Raw genomic sequence first — 19,063 nt, 5'->3', positions numbered from 1 at the left:
ATGTACTAACTGCAGCCCATAGCCCTGTATATCGATATGTACTAACTGCAGCCCATAGCCCTGTATATCGATATGTACTAACTGCAGCCCATACCCCTGTATATCATATGTACTAACTGCAGCCCATAGCCCTGTATATCGATATGTACTAACTGCAGCCCATAGCCCTGTATATCGATATGTACTAACTGCAGCCCACTGCCCTGTATATCATATGTACTAACTGCAGCCCACTGCCCTGTATATCATATGTACTAACTGCAGCCCATAGCCCTGTATATCATATGTACTAACTGCAGCCCACTGCCCTGTATATCATATGTACTAACTGCAACCCATAGCCCTGTATATCATATGTACTAACTGCAGCCCATAGCCCTGTATATCATATGTACTAACTGCAGCCCACTGCCCTGTACAGGGCCGGATAAAGCCTTTGGGGGCCCCGGGGTCACTTGAGAAAAGGGGGCCCCCCTCCTATTTGTTATTACTGGCCACAAACTGCACAGGAGAATATTACACGGCCAAAACACAGATTAAATGCAGCATAAACTTGGTCAATGGGTAACTGCAGGGGGGGGGGGGGGTATTAATATAAACATAAATATATATATATATATATCAGAAAAAACAATACCCAAAAGTCCACAATTTTCTGCAGTGTGTGCAGTATCTTTCAAAAGGATTGTACCATAGATCCGTGGGAAGATAGTTGCAGAAGAAAACAAGAAAGAAACGCACCAATGAGCAGTAATATTATAGGCACATTTACTGGATAATAATGCTCACATACATTGCAGTATAATAATCTGTGCTTGCCAGCCACAATCACAATCACAGCAGGAACTCCCGACGTCGCCCCCTGACGAAGTCCGTTCCAGTGACGAAACGCTTTGGAAATGGCTTGTTCGGTGCGACGCAGTGACGTCTTCCTTCCACCTATGATCCAGCTGGTTTCTCATCCGACTCCATTGTGCGGCTCCGGTGTCTCGGTCTGCGGTCCCATGGTCTGCGGCTGAGTGGTGGCTGCTCAGGTCCATCTGTCGGGAGTTCCTGCTGTGATTGTGATTGTGGCTGGCAAGCACAGATTATTATACTGCAATGTAAGTGAGCATTATTGTCCAGTAAATGTGCCTATAATATTACTGCTTATTGGTGCGTTTCTTTCTTGTTTTCTTCTAAAAACATATATATATATATATATATATATATATAATACCACATGAAAAGCCAGTGTTTGTCCCTCTGTACCCTGACAGGCTTAGTGCTACTTCTAATTAAAAACCCTCCCATGATAAGCCCTCTGCTGCTGCTGCTGTCCTCCATGGGCCTAAGAAGCATATGATGAGCTCCACCAAGCAGAGCTCAGCATAAGTTTCTCAGCCTCTAACCTCTTGTGCAAAGTGCCATACTTGTCACTGATATGATACCACACCAGCCATACCTGTCACTGATGTGATACAACACCAGCCACACCTGTCACTGACGTGATACCACACCAGCCATACCTGTTACTGACGTGATACTACACCAGCCATACCTGTTCTGACGTGATACCACACCAGCCATACCTGTTACTGACGTGATACCACACCAGCCATACCTGTCACTGATGTGATACCACACCAGCCATACCTGTCACTGATGTGATACAACACCAGCCATACCTGTCACTGATGTGATACCACACCAGCCACACCTGTTACTGACGTGATACCAAACCAGCCACACCGGTCACTGATGTGATACCAGACCAGCCACACCTGTCACTGATGTGATACCACACCAGCCATACCTGTCACTGATGTGATACAACACCAGCCACACCTGTCACTGATGTGATACCACACCAGTCATACCTGTCACTGATGTGATACCACACCAGTCATACCTGTCACTGATGTGATACCACACCAGCCATACCTGTCACTGATGTGATACAACACCAGCCATACCTGTCACTGATGTGATACCACACCAGCCATACCTGTCACTGATGTGATACCACACCAGCCATACCTGTCACTGATGTGATACCACACCAGCCACACCTGTCACTGATGTGATACAACACCAGCCATACCTGTCACTGATGTGATACCACACCAGCCACACCTGTTACTGACGTGATACCAAACCAGCCACACCGGTCACTGATGTGATACCAGACCAGCCACACCTGTCACTGATGTGATACCACACCAGCCATACCTGTCACTGATGTGATACAACACCAGCCACACCTGTCACTGATGTGATACCACACCAGCCATACCTGTCACTGATGTGATACAACACCAGCCATACCTGTTACTGACGTGATACCACACCAGCCATACCTGTCACTGATGTGATACAACACCAGCCATACCTGTCACTGATGTGATACCACACCAGCCATACCTGTCACTGATGTGATACAACACCAGCCACACCTGTCACTGACGTGATACCACACCAGCCATACCTGTTACTGACGTGATACTACACCAGCCATACCTGTTCTGACGTGATACCACACCAGCCATACCTGTCACTGATGTGATACAACACCAGCCACACCTGTTACTGACGTGATACCAAACCAGCCACACCGGTCACTGATGTGATACTACACCAGCCATACCTGTCACTGACGTGATACCACACCAGCCATACCTGTTACTGACGTGATACCACACCAGCCATACCTGTCACTGATGTGATACAACACCAGCCACACCTGTTACTGACGTGATACCACACCAGCCACACCGGTCACTGATGTGATACCAGACCAGCCACACCTGTTACTGACGTGATACCACACCAGCCACACCGGTCACTGATGTGATACCAGACCAGCCACACCTGTCACTGATGTGATACAACACCAGCCATACCAGTCACTGATGTGATACCACGCCAGCCTTATCTGTCATCGATGTGATACCACGTGGTTTGCAAAATTGTTAAATTCTCCAAGGGTTCTTATCAGGTGAAACCCTTGCTGCACACGCCATGGTGCCACTACTGCCCTGCCCAGAAATGGAAACCTGGGCACAGATGACCTGCAGTTTCCTGGAACCCCCCCCCCCCCACACACACACACACACACACTTTCTCAGATCCTGTAACCATTGGGATAAAGCCCCCCATGCAATAGATGGTCAGATAAATCCCATATTGTAGATGCAATGATTAATTGTTTATTTTTGATCAATGAAGTTGATGGATCCCAGCACCAAGGCCGTAATACCCCGACATAGAGCGAAGTCACAGCGCAGGAACAAATGGCTGCAAACCAGCAGCTCGGAACACCTACTTATAACCGGCCAGCAAACATATTCTGCTGAAATATTGTAAAAGCATGTAAGCAGATTAACAGCTCACCTTCCTAACCTTCCACCACTGGATGCAGAGTAATTAAATTAACAAGTAATGCGAGATTTAAATCTGAAATCTGTGTCAGTCTAAGTAGAAAGCTTTACTCAGTAGTTAAAGAGCATTATTTCCATTACATTGATACAATTTATCAATCCATACAGTTATTTAACAGGATTTGCTTTAACAGTAGCCTCCCCCTGACCCCCCACAACCTCCGCCCCACTCTCTCTCTTTTTTTTATATCACCAGTGGTTCTAGGTCATGTACTATAATTAGCAATATACAGTAGGCCTACTCCAGTATTCCGGAGACACAGGGTTTAGTACTGCAGCTGGTATACTACACGTATCTGTCATGGCCACCAACATGGAGGGGGGGGGCTACCACAGAGGGGGTCCCAACCTTGGCTTCCACTGCTGATCAGAGCGTGGTGGGATTGCAGACTGCTCAGAGGTCAGTGTAGCCAGAGACACAGATGCGTTCTGGTGGATCACTGAGGACAGAAGATGGTAACTAGCGCTGTTTTGCGTCTTTTTTATTGAGTTCACTTTGTAATGATTTCTGTTTTTGTGTCTGTAGTTGGAAGGGGCGAGTTTTATGTTTTGCCCTAAACTTCAGTTTGTCTATAATAGTTATGATTTGCTACTTTGCATCAAGTTGGGGCTCCTCAAATCAGTATCTTGTCTAGGACGGGGGGTCCTGCCTATCTTGTCAGTACTTGGACCCAGCATTCTCTGACGGCAGGCCTGCTATCTATAGGGAAGGAAGCATGTCCAGACGGTGGAGTCATTGTGTGGATCCGTCCGGAGTCTAGGCCGGTATCTTACTTCTATTACACACAAACAAGATTCTTCGATGAGGAATTTTAATGATCTCAAAAAGGTGCCAAATAAATGATATTTTCTGGACCCACCACCTATCGCGCTCTACCAGGGGGAACTGATGTTAATGGCTTGAGGTGCCCATAATCCAATCCACCTGTGCTACACAATTTGCATCAACAGGTGCCAGCCAGTGTAGACAACGTGCTCCTACTGACACTTGAAGAACAGTGTTGGTGACAATGATGGAAATCTGTAGATGTTGGAAGTGGCCAGAAGACATTGTTGATGAGCAAAATGATCAGTTACCAAAAACTTTCCCCTGGACACCATGTGAAGGCGCAAACACTGACCAATAGAACTCTCCTGCCAAGTTTAGCAGAGTAGGACTCTGAGATTCTAAGCAGAACAAGTGTCCTCTACTCATCCAGTAAGGTTTGTATTGAGGAGCTTTGTGTGATGCTTCTCTGATTCAGAAGGTAGTACCGCTCAGAGACCGGAGAAGCTCATGGGCTTAGTGTAAAGGTGGTCATACACATGCTGATTTATCTTCAGATCTGGCTGGTTGGAACAAACACATGGTTATAGATGAGAGCAAATGACAGTTGACCATTTGCTTGGAAATGCTGGAAAACTGTCACTCATCCATAACCATGTTTTTGTTCCAACCAGCCAGATCTGAAGATAAATCTTACTAGTGTATGGGCACCTTAAGACTTGGTTGCACCAGTGCGTGACCTACTTACTGGTAATACAGATGGTGCGGATTCTGATGTCACTGCAAAGTATTCACCAAACTGCTCTAACCAGACCATAGACAAAGTCTTACACCATTTGAGGGATGGGATGAATTATGAGGGGAGACCCTCCAGCACCACAATTCTTGTGCATAGAAATGAAAATGCATTTCTAAAATGTTTATATAAAAGGAAAACATGTGGTCCAACGAGGTGTGGGATGAGCATTGGATTTAGGTGGGTCCGAAGGTGTTCGACAACCATGCAGTCCTGGAGACCCACCCACCAAGCAGTGTGCATGGAGCATTTATCCCAGCAGCCCAGCTCAATGGGCGCTGCATGACCGCATGGTGGGACGGCAATCCTAAACTCTGGTTACCTGCATTCTGGAGTGGAGTATGATGATATAGAGATTAGTCTAATGCCCCGTACTCACAGGACCATTCTGGTGACTACACAGTCAAAATCGAAGTGAATAGACAACAAACAGTTTTCAGCCGCGTTTGATGCCGATTTGATCCCGACTGTGAGACGCCGGTGATGATGTCACACGTGCCGCAGAAGGCGTCCTCTGATGCTTTGCATTCGAAGTTAAATGTTGCGTGAAGTAATGTAACTGCTAGGAACCAAATCGGAGCGTTCCAGGCAAATACCCAGAACACCAGGCTGTCAGCGACAGACTGGCATCAGTGCAGGCAGGTAGAAGGAAACGCGGGCACAGCACAGAGCAGCAGGGCAGAGATTCACATACTGTACTGTACATCTGCTGTCTATGATGCATTTCACAGGGCAGGAATCTACACGGAGAAGCCGGAAAGTGGTCACAAGACGTGGGAGCAGTGCAATGTATATGTGACCGCACACATATCTATATATACACACACTCGCACACACGGGGAAATTTACTAAGAATATGAATATGAAAATTCCTATTCTTAATACGAATTAATACGACTGGCATCGCCCTCGTATTTCATTTACACATTCGTATTCCGGAGGGAAATTTACAAAGCAGTCGTATTTCACTGCTTCGTTCCCGATTGCGTATGGATTTTAAACACAAATTCATATAGACAGCATGCATGGATCAGTCAGATCCGTGCAGGCTTTAGTGTAAAAGAAAAAAAAAAAAAAATAATTAAAAAAAAAAGCAGCGTGGAAAATCCACCACTGTGCCCGGAATAAGTGCAGCCAGATGCAGTCTGTGAGACAGCACTGGCTTCATTGTGACTGGCAGTGACTTCCTATTGGAAGTCCGACCTGCCAGTCACCAAGGCAGTCCCACTAGGAGGTTTACCCTCCGGGATTCCTCTATGGTCTGCAGCCCATAGAATACGGGTCTGGCCATGCGCAGTACCGAGGCCGATACTGCGCATGTTCCAGTCCCGGTACCAGTCATCTGCATTGTACAGTTGCTGGGACTGTGATTTAGTTTCTATGGGTTGCTGCCAAAGCAGCTCATAGAAGCTGCGGCCCAGCGTATTGTGCAGTCCCGATGGCGATACTGCACATGTGCTATTCCCGCAACAGCAGCAGAGGGGACCGGCAGCGGTGGTGACCAGTGAGTCCAACTTTAAGATATTTTACGCTTCCACGAGCAGGGCCTTCTTCCCTCATATCCGTTTCCACCCTTTGCTTAAATGCTATATGATGGCCCCAAACCCTGCGGTTTGTTCCCCCCCGATACTTATTCCAGTCATGCAGCTATGGTTACTGTATGTACTTGTCCTCTGTTGTATTCAGCTGTAAGTCACTGTTTTGTTGTTCTTTGTGTACTCTGTAATTGGCGCTGCAGATCCCTTATGGCGTCATATAAATAAGGATAATAATAATATTAAAAATGATGTTTTATCTACCAATAAAAGTGCCCAAATTAAGAGTTTGCTTTCCTCTTGTTCACCATTGGTGCTACAATAAGTGACCCGACAAACCTGCACATGTATGCCGCTGCGTCTGCCACCCTTATGAAGCGTGTTGGTTGGCACATACCAATAAGGTTCCATCTGGGTGACGCAGTGCCCCTCACAGTGCAGTATTAGTACTTTCTGCAGGATGCTTCTGCCTGTGCCCACCGCTGCCCCACTGAAATCACCCAGCACCGTCCTCTCTGGGTCCCGCGTCCCTTCTCTGCTGGAGCACCTCAGACTATAATCCAGCATCCCCCTTCCCCCCTACTCTAACCACCATCAGCACCGTAGATTCTGTGCAGCCATGGTAAGGAACCCAATGAGATTAACATTTAGCAAACAACATCTGTCTAACAATCTGCAATTGCCAATATCGGCATCTCTGCTGGGCAGTAACACAGTGACTATAAGTACTTACTGTAGGGATGACCGTCCGTGTATAAGTACTTACTGTAGGGATGACCGTCCGTGTATAAGTACTTACTGTAGGGATGACTGTCCGTGTATAAGTACTTACTGTAGGGATGACCGTCCGTGTATAAGTACTTACAGTAGGAATGACCGTCCGTGTATAAGTACTTACAGTAGGAATGACCGTCCGTGTATAAGTACTTACTGTAGGGATGACCGTCCGTGGTCTGATATATACGCAGCCCATCTCTGTACAACACGTAGGTTATCCGGTTAGTATTGGGGTAATCAGGCGGCACCCACGTCAGCAGAACGGTGGTGCTATTCAGGACGTGTCCTCTGGGGGGGCGCTGGTGAGCAGGAGCTATAGAAGAAGTCACACTATTTAGTAAATATACTGCTGACATTTTAATTTGATAAACATTTTGAATATTCCTTTAGCTGAAACTGTTGAATTTGTCCACACAAAATCCATCTACTATAGAACATGTGTATATTCCATCACCCACCGGGACTGTTACCCATCGGGACTGTTACCAACCGGGAATGATACCCACCGGGACTGTGACCCTCTAAGAATTCCGGACTGATTATTAGATGCTAATATTTTCCCCATGTTAATTTCTCTTTATCGGTGGACACAGAGGACTTGTTTGCACAGAAACAAAATAACTCTCTCAAAGAACTCTCTCTGCACATGTTACATCTGCCCCACCTGCAGTGCAGCATGGTTTTGCCCATTTTGAGAACAAATTTGTACTCTGTAAAGCGCTGTGTAATATGTATGCGCTATATAAGAAACTGTAAATAAATAAATAATAAATAAATACTGCGATCAGATCTGAATAAGGGCCTGTGTGTGTTTGATCATTTATGTCTTGTTTTCTCTATGCTTATCTTTTTTATATCATTAGGACTTATTGATTTCTTATATTATTCATATGTTTAGGATATCTGTAACCAATCACATTTAATGTTCTTTATTCTGTATTACCTGTCAATAAAAAAATAAACAAACTGTAAAAAAAAAAATATATATATATTTGTGTTTTATATTTGAAGTTTGATCACAGGAAACCACAAAAACTGCAGACATCTTGGAATATATTCACCTTGCTGAAACACTGTCTATGTAACGTCAGAGTATCACACGCCTATAAACTCCTTTAACTGATATTGCGGCACTGGGCGCAGAATTCAAAGCAACGGTCTAACCCTAACTATGTGGAGTTTGTATGTTCTCCCAATGATTGTGTGGGTTTCCTCCGGGTACTCCGGTTTCCTCCCACAATCCAGAGTATACTGGTAGACTAATTGGATCCCAACAAAATATAACTCTAGTATATCTGTGTGCATGTACATGTGGTAGGGGATTGTGGAAGTCGAGTTGCACACACGCCATTTTTGGATAGTATGGCCGCCATTTTGGTTCGCAGAGTTGCGCTAATAAAGTTTCCATACCCGATTCTGTGTGACAAAGTGGACCAGAAGAGTAGCCATACTATCACACATAAATTCATAAATACATACTGACACTAAGTAAAATGTAGTTAAAGGTTTAGAACGCCACACATAGCTTAGTTAGCCCTGCATACATCTGTCTGTATCATGTTTAGTACCGTTCCGTTCCGTTTCTTATGCGTAGTATTCCGGTCATTGCGAATATTTCGCAATAGACACGGCCCGATAGTTATGGACATAATTCCATATTCCCAAAACAGTTTCGGTTGAAAGTATATAACAAAGGAATCTAGATGTAACCGGTTTCTACAGCTGTTTACAATCCCTGCCGACGATACTAACGAACAAAGGACTCCTAAAGTTCACTCCCCTGCACCTAGTCAAACCAGGTGTATCATCTTACCCCCCAATCACAGCGGACCTGACATACGATCTCTGACCAATAGGAATGGCCTTTGACCTCCCCTTTCTGACCCTATAAGATAGGAGACCCAGGGCTGCCTTGGTCACTTCGGCACATCTTTCTTTCCCTGACCATTGACCGGACTATGTTCAAACCTGAACATAGTGAGCTCCGACCGGACTGCGCTTGCTATTTCCCCTGAAGGTAAACATTCGTATTCCCCTTTTATGTAATGTGGCTGATTATGATTGTGTCTTGTATCTGTTTCCTTTCCCCTAGCAGAGCCTGATTATAGTATTTTATTGTTAGTCTATTGCATTACCTGTTAAACCTGTATTTTCTATTCCTGTAACCCCCTTTTGTCCATTAGGGACTTAAATACAACCTTTTTGAGGAGTTCTTATCTCCTTACTTTTATACTGTGGTTTGTGTCTGTTATTCGCATTTAGCGATAAAGGTATATTACGGACACTGTCCTTAAAGGTATATTCGCAGATTAGAGACAAAGTACTGTGAAGGGATCTCTTATTAAGGTATTGGTTCTTGGTGTATAATATACAATAAAGGTACGCTACGCTGCGCTACGTTTTGTTCGCACATAGTTAGGTATAAAGGGTACGCAGGTTACGGACACAATACGTAACCTGCGCATTTCACTTATTGTTTCTTTGGTCATATTTAATCGCCATTAACAATTGAGGGCTCGTCCGTCCGCGTCACATTCCAGAACTCAGTACCAGGCGTGCGACCCGACCTATACCAGCAAAAGGGTGGAAGTATTTATTATCCATTGCTGGATAGGCCGGGTCCGCGGCGGTGCGGGGTTCGGGAAGTGCTAGCGTTGAACTCGAAGCACAATAAGTGAAAGCCAAGTGTTTTAAAGCATATCATATCTAAGTGTTTAGTAAACTGTACTTCTGCCTGCCACAAGTAGTTTAACGGGGTATAGTGTCTTGAGTTGCTTGTTTATTACAGTATATGTGCCACGTGCGATAAGGTTCGCACACGTGGAGTCTGTGTTTATTATAGTACATAGAGGATCCCCTCTGTGCAAAACTAAAACTTTTATTGTTAGTTACTGAAAAAAAAAAAACAGGGACTCCGCCACGTGGCGACAAGTCCTGGGCCTTTTGCAGTAACGTAAAGCGTCTATTGTGTATTACGCAAGGTGCGCGCGCACGTGCCCATATCGGGAAATTTTCGCATCTTTGTACGTGATTTACGGATTAAGTGCGGGATTTATTTCGCATCTTGATACGTAACTTTCGGACGGAGTTAAGGGATTTATTCCACATTTAGGCACAATTACTGCGTATAGCGAAACCCGAGCGCAACCTTGCAAATACCCTATAGAACACGTGGGTGGCCGATTCATCGGCGGCCTGTGAACAACGACGTACACACGTGGCTGTTCATTGGTACTGCACATGCAGCACACATAGGAACCCAAAGGTGAACAGTATTAAACTACTAGCTTTATTTAAACAGTATAGTAATATACTGCGAATGAGGCGGTGATTAATAAAAAAAAAATAAGTTTTTTTCTTTTTTTGTTCATTTTTTTTTTTAAACAAGCAACTCAAGCATTATTTTAATAGATTCCTATAGCGTATTATAAGGGATTTATACCTGCATAAGTATCTAGTGAAAAGCTACCAGCCTGGGAAGATTTTCTGTACAGAAATATTTCAAATATAAGCATAAGACCAAGGTGTAACTAGCGCCCAGTGTGAAAAATAACTGAGGCGAACGGGTGTGTGACGGCACGACTCAAGCGCAGTGTAGTCCAGTGTAGGACAGTCCAGGTAGGACAGGGTTCACGTGACGACGTGCCCATAGGAACTGCCCCTTCCGTGGAACTACCTATTTTGATCCACTGGGAGGGTACAAGAGATACATCGGAACCCAGTGATCCGATTAGCTACTTTAGAAATACCAGTTTTTGGGGGTACAGGAAAAACAAGTTTTGCTGTGCCCTGGAAAAACTGCCGCACCTTGCAAGTTGGCTAGCAGTTCGCTACTAGTTGAAAGACTTGGTGATTGAGTACATTACCTCGCATAGTGGGCTTCACGCTTGATTGCGGAATAGTGCCATTTTGTGGAGAAGGAGTGATTTGGGAGTGACTCACTGATAAACGGCCCTCCGGTTTCTGCTAGCTGTGAACGTTTATTCCTGTAATTATGGGTAATAACGGGTCACACAGGGATACCGAGTCAGTTAGGGAGGAATCTAGTCGACCCAAAGGGTCGGCGGCTTTCATAATGTGCTGTAAGCACGGTGAACGCGCAGTTGTTTACCAAAATAAATGGAGAAGAATGACACAAGGCAGCAAGTTAGAATTTCCCAGCGTTGGTAGCTTTGATCCAGAAATCTTATCAGCAGTAAAAGATGAAATATGTCTACTCTCCAGTCGTAAGGAGAGAGAGAAGCACATAGAAATTTTTAAATTGTGGCAGAAGGAAAGTACAATCAAAAGGGAACATAATTATCGGTCAGATGCAGGTGTAATCAGCCACAGGAATACGAATGTTTCCATTCACCAATATGTAAAAAAAAGGGAACAATTCAAGTCCGAAGTGAAACCAAAAATAACCCGAAAATGAATAACTTGTGTACTGTTTTTACCCCCTATAAGCAAGATACAGATTCACAAGGGGGATTCCTGACATCAGCCATCCCTTGCGAAGCTAGCGGAAAGGAGAGAGAGGCTGAGACAGCCCAAGCTGCTGCTGCCATTCTGGTCGAGGAGATGGCTGATGCCAGGAACACGATTGGAGACACAGGTAAGTACACACAACACAGCACACTGGGGCAGATGTATTAAGCCGTAACAAGAGATAAATGCAAGGGTGATAAGGAGAGATAAACGTCCAGCCAATCACCTGCTAACTGCCATGGTACAGGCTGTGTTTGAAAAAAGTCAGTAAGGAGCTGATTGGCTGGACATTTATCTCTCCTTATCACACTTGAATTTATCTCTTGTTAAGGCTTAATACATCTGCCCCAGAGATAGTTGTTCCTGGGATGTTGTCCAATGGTGCAGGGGGGATACAGATCCACCCTCTGCACACAGTGGAACCTCCTTGTGGACGGGGAGACGGGGATGAGGTAATGCCTGTAAAGGATAGTGACATGCACAATACATGGACACGATTGGAACGTCATTCAATCATCAAAAATTTCCCTGATCCCAGCAAAGATCTGGCAAAGTGTCAGAAATTTGTAAGGGAGCGAGGAAATTCAGATGAGCCCACCAATAAAGATTGGCGATACATGTTGAGAGCTTGCCTCCCTTCACACATAGATGTCCAGAAGTTCATTCGAGACAGTGGTGTGGAGGGCGATAAGATTTTAACTGAACAGGGCAACCAGGAAAATATACGCCTAATAAATATACAATTGGGTGTATATTTCCCAGCGACGGTTGAAAATACCCTAGGGTTCACCATCACACAGAAAGATGGTGAGTCCACCAGCGGATATTTCAACCGTGCTTTACAGGTGTTGCCAAAACACTCTGGTATCCCCAGCCCCAGGGACAACATACACCTTAAGGAAGGGATTGTCTCCGTGCTGATACAAGGTCTTAGGGAAAATCTGAGAACCAACATAGAAACCATTCACCCCAACTGCAGACAGATGTCAATACACACTTTAAAGAAATCTGCTGTTGATCTGGACAAACGATTTATGACAGAAAGACAAAACCAAATGGTATGTTTCAAATGTGGAAACAAAGGACACATAGCCAGACATTGCAGGGTAAGTAACCATAGGAAACATAACACATATGTAAGTAACTGGGAGACACAATGGGAGAAGACAGGTAGGTCTCAACACATAGCCATAGCCCCACCTAGTAGCCAACGCCGCCCTAAGCATGACACATATATGCAAACAGGGAGTAGGACACACATACACCCCACATCCAGGTAACAACCCATTGGAAGAGGAAATTCATTTTTTTTTTTCCTCTCTCTCCCTCGTTCTTTCCACAACACCGAGAGGGGAAAATTGTACACTGGCTATACCGTAATAGATGGAAAAGGCATAGTAGAGGCTGAACCCATTGGACGTCTCACTCAGCAACAGCAGTCTCATTAGTAGTACTGCGGGCTGAGAGAAAAACAGCCAATATTCATGCCGACTCCAAGTATGTTTGTTGGGGTAATACAGAAGATCTTAGGCCCTATGGCGCCTCAGATGTTTTGTTTCAGTAGCTGGCACTCCAGTGGCGCAAGCGTTGTAAGTTTAAAAGATTCCTGACAGTCACACAGCTGCCGGACAGAGTGGCTGTTATCAAGTGTAAAGCCCACACCTTCGATAAGGATTCAGTGTCACTTGATAATGAACATGCTGGCAAGGCAGCTGGGTGAGCCATGCGCTCTGCGGATAATGTTTGTGTTCCCCCTGTAAATGTCAGTGTATTCACATAGAAATACAAGATTTGTGTCCCCTGCAGGAGAAGCAGTCTGGAAGCCGAAGGGATGTGGACAGGAATAGAAAGATGGACAAGGAAAACTAGTGACTCTGAGAACATGCCAAACTGTCAGGACAGAGATAGCCCATGGCCTGACGTGTCTTGACAGGGAAGGTATGGGGAAAATTAGTCCGAAATTACTGGTGTGCCCACAGACAGGTAAGACGACAGGATCATGCCTTACTTGTCTGGGGGAAAGAAACTGCAACGGCTGTTCCCACAGAGCCATCTCCACATCCCTCCTCCAGCAGGATCCTCTGCAGGTAATACAAAATTGGCTTTGTACAGTCCACTCTAGAAGCATTCTAGTTATTTATTTATTTTTTTATATATATATATATATATGTGTTGACGTTTGTGTGTATAGATATGGCAGCCCAGAAGCACCCTTGAGTATGCAAGTATATATATATGAAAGGTTTAAGTCATGTGTGAACCTTTAGGGACTGATGGTACACCCCATAATCTCTTTTTATAGTAGTAGAATCACTCTCAGAACTCCACCTCATTTGTCCCCATCGAAACATTGCTTGGCGGGCAGCCACAGGTTATGGTAATCCCACAAGGAGATCCTAGACCACAAATGCAAGTGATGTATCCACACCTGGAAAACTGCAGCAAAAGGACTTTGTTGACACCTGTTGTGAACTGTCATAACCATTAACCAGGAGATGTTGTTGTTTCCCCTGCTTTGCCATATACAGGTTGCTTGATAGACCTTTGGAAAGAACCACCCCAAATCTTGTTGACCAGCACTACCTCAATAACAAAGTCGCAGAGAGAGATTCGGGTACGTTCGTCCTACTGCCAAAGGAACAGAAAGCCAGAAGGTCCTTACACTCGAGGGCGAAAGAAAGAAATCGCTAAGAGGCACCATTTCGGGAGGACTGGAGAGCAGCTAAGGTCAAGCAACCTGTACAAGCTACAAAAGGGACTGTGACACACCCCACTGGTAACAGGTTGGAAGGATCACTAACAAATTTTTTTTCCTTTCTCAGTTTTCTCTATTGTTGTGGGTCCTATTCTTGTCACCCCCCCACTATCTGTTCTTATCTTCAAAATCAAGGACACCACCGCCGCACTGCTGCCAGGCATTGGACGGACGATACAGAGTTCTGAGAGTGTGTTACCCGTCCCAGTTTAGGTCAAGGTAGAATCTATAAACTTGACACATTACCCAGGACCGGATGTTTGATAGTGATAATACCATCATACTTAAAAGCATACCACAAAGAGAGACAACAAAGAGTTCAAGGGTCTGTTGTCACAAACAATACCTACCAAAGGATGCCATATCTGAAAAACAATTGTATATAGTGTAACCACCCCTGTTTTTATTTTTATCCCAAAATTGTACATTATCCTTCGTGACCCTGAGTAGATTGTTCGATAAATGCGGCCCATCGTTTATCCATGATCCTGGATCGGCCAAGAGCAGATGGTTTACTCCCCTTATATGTTTATTTCATGGATCCCAATTTCTCTGTTAGGATTATGAATTTCTGTATTGTCGTGTAAAATGTTTTGTACTGTTACAGTTTTATATTTACTGTTAAAGGGTGGACTGTGGAAGTCGAGTTGCACACACGCCATTTTAGGATAGTATGGCCGCCATTTTGGTTCGCAGAGTTGCGCTAATAAAGTTTCCATACCCGATTCTGTGTGACAAAGTGGACCAGAAGAGTAGCCATACTATCACACATAAATTCATAAATACATACTGACACTAAGTAAAATGTAGTTAAAGGTTTAGAACGCCACACATAGCTTAGTTAGCCCTGCATACATCTGTCTGTATCATGTTTAGTACCGTTCCGTTCCGTTTCTTATGCGTAGTATTCCGGTCATTGCGAATATTTCGCAATAGACACGGCCCGATAGTTATGGACATAATTCCATATTCCCAAAACAGTTTCGGTTGAAAGTATATAACAAAGGAATCTAGATGTAACCGGTTTCTACAGCTGTTTACAATCCCTGCCGACGATACTAACGAACAAAGGACTCCTAAAGTTCACTCCCCTGCACCTAGTCAAACCAGGTGTATCATCTTACCCCCCAATCACAGCGGACCTGACATACGATCTCTGACCAATAGGAATGGCCTTTGACCTCCCCTTTCTGACCCTATAAGATAGGAGACCCAGGGCTGCCTTGGTCACTTCGGCACATCTTTCTTTCCCTGACCATTGACCGGACTATGTTCAAACCTGAACATAGTGAGCTCCGACCGGACTGCGCTTGCTATTTCCCCTGAAGGTAAACATTCGTATTCCCCTTTTATGTAATGTGGCTGATTATGATTGTGTCTTGTATCTGTTTCCTTTCCCCTAGCAGAGCCTGATTATAGTATTTTATTGTTAGTCTATTGCATTGCCTGTTAAACCTGTATTTTCTATTCCTGTAACCCCCTTTTGTCCATTAGGGACTTAAATACAACCTTTTTGAGGAGTTCTTATCTCCTTACTTTTATACTGTGGTTTGTGTCTGTTATTCGCATTTAGCGATAAAGGTATATTACGGACACTGTCCTTAAAGGTATATTCGCAGATTAGAGACAAAGTACTGTGAAGGGATCTCTTATTAAGGTATTGGTTCTTGGTGTATAATATACAATAAAGGTACGCTACGCTGCGCTACGTTTTGTTCGCACATAGTTAGGTATAAAGGGTACGCAGGTTACGGACACAATACGTAACCTGCGCATTTCACTTATTGTTTCTTTGGTCATATTTAATCGCCATTAACAGGATATAGATTGTAAGCTCCACTGGGGCAGGGACAGATGTTAATGTTCAACTATACTCTGTACAGCGCTGCGGAATATGTGTGCACTATATAATAACTGGTAATAATAGTCTTTGTACAGCGCTGCGGAATATGTGTGCGCTATATAATAACTGGTAATAATATTCTCTGTACAGCGCTGTGGAATATGTGTGCGCTATATAAATAACTGATAATAATAGTCTCGGTACAGCGCTGCGGAATATGTGTGCGCTATATAATATAACTGGTAATAATAATCTCTGTACAGCGCTGTGGAATATGTGTGCACTATATAATAACTGGTAATAATAGTCTCTGTACAGCGCTGCAGAACATGTTTGCTCTATATAATAACTGGTAGTAATCTCTGTACAGCGCTGTGGAATATGTGTGCGCTATATAAATAACTGGTAATGATATTCTCTGTACAGCGCTGCGGAAAATATGTGTGCGCTATATAATAACCGGTAATAATAATCTCTGTACAGCGCTGCGGAATATGTGTGTGCTATATAAATAACTGGAAATAATAGTCTCTGTACAGCGCTGCGGAATATGTGTGCGCTATATAATAACTGGTAATAATATTCTCTGTACAGCACTGCGGAATATGTGTGCGCTATATAATAACTGGTAATAATATTCTCTGTACAATGCTGTGGAATATGTGTGCGATATATAATAACTGGAAATAATAGTCTCTGTACAGCGCTGCGGAATATGTGTGCGCTATATAATAATTGGTAATAATATTCTCTGTACAGCACTGCGGAATATGTGTGCGCTATATAATAACTGGTAATAATATTCTCTGTACAATGCTGCGAAATATGTGTGAGCTATATAATAACTGGTAATAATAGTCTCTGTACAGCGCTGCGGAATATGTGTGCGCTATATAATAACTGGTAATAATAGTCTCTGTACAGCGCTGCAGAATATGTGTGTGCTATATAATAACTGGTAATAATAGTCTATGTACAGCGCTGTGGAATATTTGTGCGCTATATAATAACTGGTAATAATAGTCTCTGTACAGCGCTGTGGAATATGTGTGCGCTATATAATAACTGGTAATAATAGTCTCTGTACAGCGCTGTGGAATATGTGTGCGCTATATAATAACTGGTAATAAATAATATTAAGTACCGAAGCTAACTAAACAATGTTTTGAGCTGGAGTATATTATAACATGGTGATAAATTTGTGAACCCTGTGTTCCATGCCCACTGTCTACCCCATCTGTGTCACCCTTTCCTGCCTGCCCCTCCCCTTTAGAATGTAAGTTCTGACGAGCAGGGCGCTCTGCCCTTATGTGCTTTTCCTTCGCTTACTTCGATGCCACCAAATCCTACGGTTCTCTGATACTTATGTCAGTGTCCTCTGCTAGACCCTCCTATGGTTATATATCCTGTACTTGTATTCAGCTGTAAGTCGCTGGTTCCTGTGTTGCTTACATGTACTCTGTAGTTGGGCGCTGCGGATCGCTTATGGCGCTATATAGACAAAGGATAATGATAATAATATTATCTCAGTGACTCCAGTGACATAACATTGTGATTTCAGTGGGAAGTTACAGTGGGGATAAATCCTCTGCATCCATCACGCATTGTAGCGCTGGATTCCGGTGACACAGGTGGCCTCGCACTGCCTGCTCACACTGGGCCAGCCACTTCTCATCAATGTCACCCATTATATAACATGGGCACGGGAGCAGAGACTTCCACTTACTTGAACTGCATCCATACGGATTGTCGCTGTCCAGGCTGTTAGCACCTTCCACACAGTGTGAACAACTGAAACCTTTCACCAAGTGTTTGCAGAAGCAGTGACCGGTGACTGGGTGGCAGCTGGCGTTCACGGCTCCTGCGCCATTACATGTGCATGGCTGGCATCTGCGGGAACAAGAGGGGATACCGTACAAACACAACGTCATTGTGGGCACTCAGTAGGGGACAGAGAATACAGTATACAGTAACTGTAAGGAGACCGCCTGGTAACGTTACATCCATTTGTGGTGCAAATAAAAATGCATTTTGAAGACACAAAGGGCCCATTGCGGACATAGCGGGGGCGTGTGTGCACGCTCTACCGGTCACACCTGCAACACGTCTATGACACACCTGTGAGAGGGAACGCCATGTGCCCTATCACAGTCACCGCCCGGGAACGCTCGTTACATTTTCATCGGACTTGTCAGTGCGTCTGAAAGCGCAACTGCGACTGTATGAACGCAATAACAAGAAATCACCCAACGACATTCAATATCGCACAGCGCAAATATTGGAAGAGGATATTTTGGGGACTAACCCAATTTTGTTTCTAAATGTGCGCCTTGTTCCTTATGACACCCCAATGGCTTTACAGGTCAGGATGGATGTGATCAGATTGGACACCCACTCCCGTGTGTACAGGTCTGCATACACACACACCACCGTGAGCAGCGAGTCTGCCCACACTCCCCCCAAGCAGGTCTGCCCACAAACCCCTACCCCCCCCCCCCGGCAAGTATGTCTGCCCGCACCCCCACCACCCAAGCGGGTATGCCTACGCCCCCAAACCCCACTCCTGCGTGTGCAGGTCCGCCTGCACACCACCCACGCGAGCAGCAAGACTGCGCGCATACTACCCCCCCTCCGGATCAGCGGGTATGCACGCACCGCCCCCCCAGGATCAGCGAGGGTCTGCCCGCACAACACCCCCCCCT

The 19,063-nt window shown here is 44.7% G+C and overlaps 1 protein-coding gene across 8 annotated transcripts in view; it reads right to left on the bottom strand.

Annotated features, from left to right (window-relative positions):
• The window catches only part of USH2A (usherin), a 739,769-nt gene that overhangs the window by 535,824 nt on the left and 184,882 nt on the right, over nt 1-19,063 (bottom strand). For all 8 annotated transcript variants that reach the window (XM_083175163.1, XM_083175160.1, XM_083175162.1 and 5 more), the window contains exons 14-15: nt 18,088-18,251; nt 7,448-7,606 (exon numbers count right to left, since the gene is read on the bottom strand). In XM_083175163.1, coding sequence (XP_083031289.1) covers nt 7,448-7,606; nt 18,088-18,251 — 323 coding nt within the window. The remainder of the gene's footprint in view (nt 1-7,447; nt 7,607-18,087; nt 18,252-19,063) is intronic.

This window comes from Crinia signifera, chromosome 3, assembly GCF_055691185.1.
Source record: "Crinia signifera chromosome 3, ASM5569118v1, whole genome shotgun sequence".
In the NCBI taxonomy this organism is placed as follows: Eukaryota; Metazoa; Chordata; class Amphibia; order Anura; family Myobatrachidae; genus Crinia; species Crinia signifera.
Note: the sequence above shows the minus strand (reverse complement) of the source record. Positions and strands in the feature narration are given on the sequence as shown.